This window comes from Rosa rugosa, chromosome 6 (assembly GCF_958449725.1).
Source record: "Rosa rugosa chromosome 6, drRosRugo1.1, whole genome shotgun sequence".
Taxonomy (NCBI): Eukaryota; Viridiplantae; Streptophyta; class Magnoliopsida; order Rosales; family Rosaceae; genus Rosa; species Rosa rugosa.
Window position 1 is genome coordinate 3,022,805 of NC_084825.1, and position 4,411 is coordinate 3,027,215.

General features: G+C 40.5%; 1 protein-coding gene across 1 annotated transcript; it reads left to right on the forward strand.

Annotated features, from left to right (window-relative positions):
• Positions 1–2,800: 2,800 nt before the first annotated feature.
• Positions 2,801–4,411, forward strand: LOC133715181 (phenolic glucoside malonyltransferase 1-like). The gene has a single exon (XM_062141573.1). It carries the CDS (start codon positions 2,864–2,866, stop codon positions 4,283–4,285), a length of 1,422 nt encoding a protein of 473 aa, XP_061997557.1. The 5' UTR covers positions 2,801–2,863; the 3' UTR covers positions 4,286–4,411.

The window sequence follows — 4,411 nt, forward strand, 5'->3', positions numbered from 1 at the left end:
AATTAATTGTTTTTTATTAACAAAACATCTTCAGTTTATTTTCTCAAAAAAAAAATGTTTATATTTTTTTCAATGGTGTAAGAAGACAATTTTACCCTTGAAAATCATGTCACATGCTTAGCACATGCTTAATTTTAACGGCTCAACGACGGAAAATGGGCTGAGGTATGACGCTGATAAGAAAAAATGAGTCCAGGTATCACATTGATAACTTTGTAAGTTTAGGTATCATCTTGACAGTCCCTTAAGTGTCTAAACATATTTGTACATGACGTCTAAACATATTTGTAAAAGAAGGTGTTTGGACCCAAAATGAGCATTTTGGCCTGACAAGGCACGTCTTGGAGAAATTGAACCAATGTCAGTGGCTCAAGCTATATATTGTCGACAAGTTCGAAATATATATATTTAGAGGCTAAATAAAGCCTACTATGGAAGCATGAAAAGTCAACTATAACACATTTTTCTACTTCGGTTAGGAGAAACCGAGCTAAACAAGGAAGGAGGGGTGGCAGACTGACCAAATGAACTCGAAATGAGCTGAAACTCTGCAGATCCATTCTAGACAGCCCAAGAATCATTTCTTATGAAGAGTGCCAGAGCTATCTTTGAGTGGAAGGCCTTCAAATAATTAGTCCAATTTTCTGCAGAAGCAAAACTGGGAAACTGGACCTGTAAGAGGTCCAGTAGCATTTTCGGCCCAACCACATGGAAATAAATTCTGAAATTTTACCACAATAATCTACATTCATGGTGGATCATTTCATATGAAGAAATCGAAGGTTGAATCTGAGTTCTTAGTGGAGATAAAAATGAAGGAATAAAGGAGCCGAAAATGCTTCCTTATCTCCCAAATTCATCATTCCTATTAGTGCTCCACCTCCATCTCCACCTCCCTTATCTCCCAAATTCATCATTCCTATTAGTGCTCCACCTACACCTCCACCTCCCTTATCTCCAATTAGTGCTCCACTTTCATTTGTTTAATGCCAAAGTAGTTGGCATGGTAGCCTATAAATAGAGGTTACATTGAAACACAATTCACACATTCACATTCAACAACAACATCTCTAAGATGATCTAAGTTCTCTCTAGAGCAAACCTCTCTAAGAGCAACTCCTCTCCTTCTCTTTCTCTTAGCGGTGATCTCACTCCTAGTCCTAGTCTTCTCAGAAGCCGACTTTCAGTGCCACCAAACCCTCTGTCAACGTGCTTCGGTCCTAGTCTCCTCGGGAGCCGACGGTAGTGCCGCGACCACAACGGTTACAGAACCAGCCAAGCAAGGGTAACGCCCTAGCAACCCAGCCAAGCTAAAGTCACGCTTTAGCAAGATCTCAATACTTCCCGGTGATTTCGCTCTGCTCAATCTGCAATATTGAGTATCGACTTGTGAACAAGAAGAAACTTCAGCAAAGTCCTCACCACGAGGCACAAATAATCCCACGACGAGGTTGGTGCTCTCCTCGTCTACAATCGCTTGAAAAGAAGTCAGGTCAAGGGACATCCCCGACGACCGCACCCGAACGGTGCTGGCACGCCCGTGCAGAAAATAGACTGTTGACCAGCTGCAGCAAAACTGGAGCCAAACAGAAGGTAGTAGAAATGGTAGGAAAAATTTTGAACGGTTCTTCCTAGGAAACCAGAGTATGGGGATAGAATTCCAACAATTAATACATAATTCAATTGCCTTGTATGAGTCCCAGAATACTCATTTTCAACGAAGTTGAATTTTATCCCATGCTTGAATATTGAACAACAATAACAATCCCTAAAACCCCTAGGAGAAAGATCTAAACCCGAAAGCTAGGCAAGAGGGAAACGAGCTTGACCGGAGGTCCAATGGGATGTAAAAAAAAGAGTGGCTAGAAAACCGAGCAAACCCTAAGAATTATCTTAAAACTTATATAAGATTTTATATCAATTTACGTACGTACCAAAAGTTTTCAACCGGGTTAATTATGGGTATTAAACGCAATTATATCTAGCAAGCGTATAACTGCTTTCTTTGTTCTGTATGTGCAGAAAGAACTTATGCAAAGCAAAGCTCAATCAAACATGACATATCATGCCCCAAAAAAAAATAATAATAAAAATAATTATATATATATATATATATATATATATATATATATATATATATCAAACATGACATACACATGCATGTACTTCTGTCTTCTATTTGGCTTCGTGTTCCTCATTATTGGCTTCATAATTCATATATATACTTATAGAAACGGGGGAGAAATTCAGCTATGAATAATGCTAGATGAACTATTTATTTGGGTACCACTTGCATCTTATCTTACGTGACAACTGATATGGTATAGCCACGTCATTTAATGAAATTCTGTGATATATAGGTCGGACTTTCTGCTACATAAAATACAATGCATGTGATACCTAAAAAGGTACTTCACCTAACATTACTCTTTTGCTGTGTATGCAATGTTACCTAACTATGTTTATCGCATAATTTTTTTTTTTATGTTTATTGAAAGCATAAAGTCTATATCCACATCACTGCCGATTCTCTGTATATTTTGCATATTTATTGCGGACTTCTCTGGTAAGTGGTTGAAGAGAGTACATCAGCTTTAAGTGGTGCAGGACCCATTCGGGGCCTCCCTTTTGTTATATAATGGCTCTGTCTTTATTAAATAGTACCTCAATCTGCAATTCCATGTGGTGTACGTTAATTTGTTTGGAATAGAATGGATCGAATAAATTCAACTTCAATGGATGAATGGTTCACAAAAAATGTGGTCAATAATGAAACAATTACACGAAAAAAGAAGCACAACGACGTTTCGGTATATGATAACATTCAAAAGCTAGCTGTAAGCGTTAAGCTTCTTCTTCCCCAATGGCGCAACCAAACTCGGTGAAAATGGTGGAGATTTGCAGGGTGGCTCCAAAACCAGGCGCACCAGATCTGTTGTCCCTTCCTCTAACCTACTTTGACTCGCTCTTTCTAAGGTTTCCACCAGTACAACGCCTTTACTTCTATGAATTAACATCTTCTTCCTCTTCTTCTTTCACTAGTACTGATTCTGTAGTACTTGCCTATCTCAAAACCTCGCTCTCTCTCACTCTCAAACACTTTGTACCTCTCGCCGGAAACCTAACTTGGCCTCAAGACTCCCACACACCCATTCTCAGCTATGTCCAAGGCGACGCCGTTTCACTCACAGTAGCTGAGTCCGATGCTGATAATTTCGACCACCTTTCGAGCAACAACGTCTTTCTCGAATCCAAAGCTTACCATCCACTTGTTCCCCAATTGGAGTCGTCTCATGAACGAACTGCAGCCATTGCATTGCAAATAACCATATTTCATGGCCGTGGCTTCGCCATTGGAACAGCCATGCACCATGCAATCCTCGATGGCAAAACATCAATCTCGTTCGTTAAGTCGTGGGCTCATGTATGCAGCAAACAGATTGAAAGTGGCTTGTCCATTGGATCAGATATTTCGTTACCAGAGAAGCTCAAGCCGTTATATGATAGAACGGTCATCTATGATCCGACTGGGCACGGACTCGAATCCATCTACTTAAACGATTGGCAAAACTTGGATGGCCCCAACAACAGAAGCGTAAAGGTTTGGGAATTGAAAGCTCCACCAGATGACTCAGTTCGAAGCATCTTTGAGTTCACACGCGCACAGATACAAACGCTAAGGCAGATGGTACTAGAAAAGGTTTCTGATCCAGTACATCTCCATTTGTCAACGTTTTCTCTAGCTTGTGCTTACACTTGGGTTTGTTTAGTCAAGGCACAAGAAATAGAAGCCGACAAAGTTTCAGTTCAAGCCTTTAGCGTGGACTGCAGGTCTCGCTTGGAACCTCCGGTACCTGAAAACTATTTTGGAAATTGCATGATGGGTGTCATGGGGTTTGCAGAAGCAAAGGAGTTATTGGGTGAAGATGGGTTGGTTGTGGCAGTCACAGCAATTAGTGAAACTATAAAGGGTTTAGACAAGAATGGGGTTTTGAAAGGGGCCCACGAGCTTTACTGTTCGAAAATCAAGGACTTGCTTCAGGCTGAGGGGATATATTCTACTGCTGGTTCGCACCGATTTCAGATTTACGATACCAACTTTGGATGGGGTAGGCCGAAGAAAGTTGAGGTGGTTTCTATAGATAGGACCGGAGCGATTTCAGTCTCGGATTCCAAGAATGGTGGTGGAGGTATAGAGATTGGGGTGGTTTTGAAAAAAGATTGTATGGAAGCATTTGCTTCTCTATTTGCTGTTGGTTTTGGAAAGCACCGAGTCAGGGGTTGAGTATTACTTGAGTATTACAGTTACTACAAATGTGGTTCAGGGCGCGTGCTTGGCTATGTCGTTGAATGTTGATTGCCTAATACAGCTTTTCTTCAAGAATATAAATTTGGGTTTGCATTATCTTTA

Excerpts from the sequence above, each read along its gene's own strand:
- LOC133715181 (XM_062141573.1), top strand. The coding sequence starts at position 2,864 with ATGGCGCAACCAAACTCGGTGAAAATGGTGGAGATTTGCAGGGTGGCT.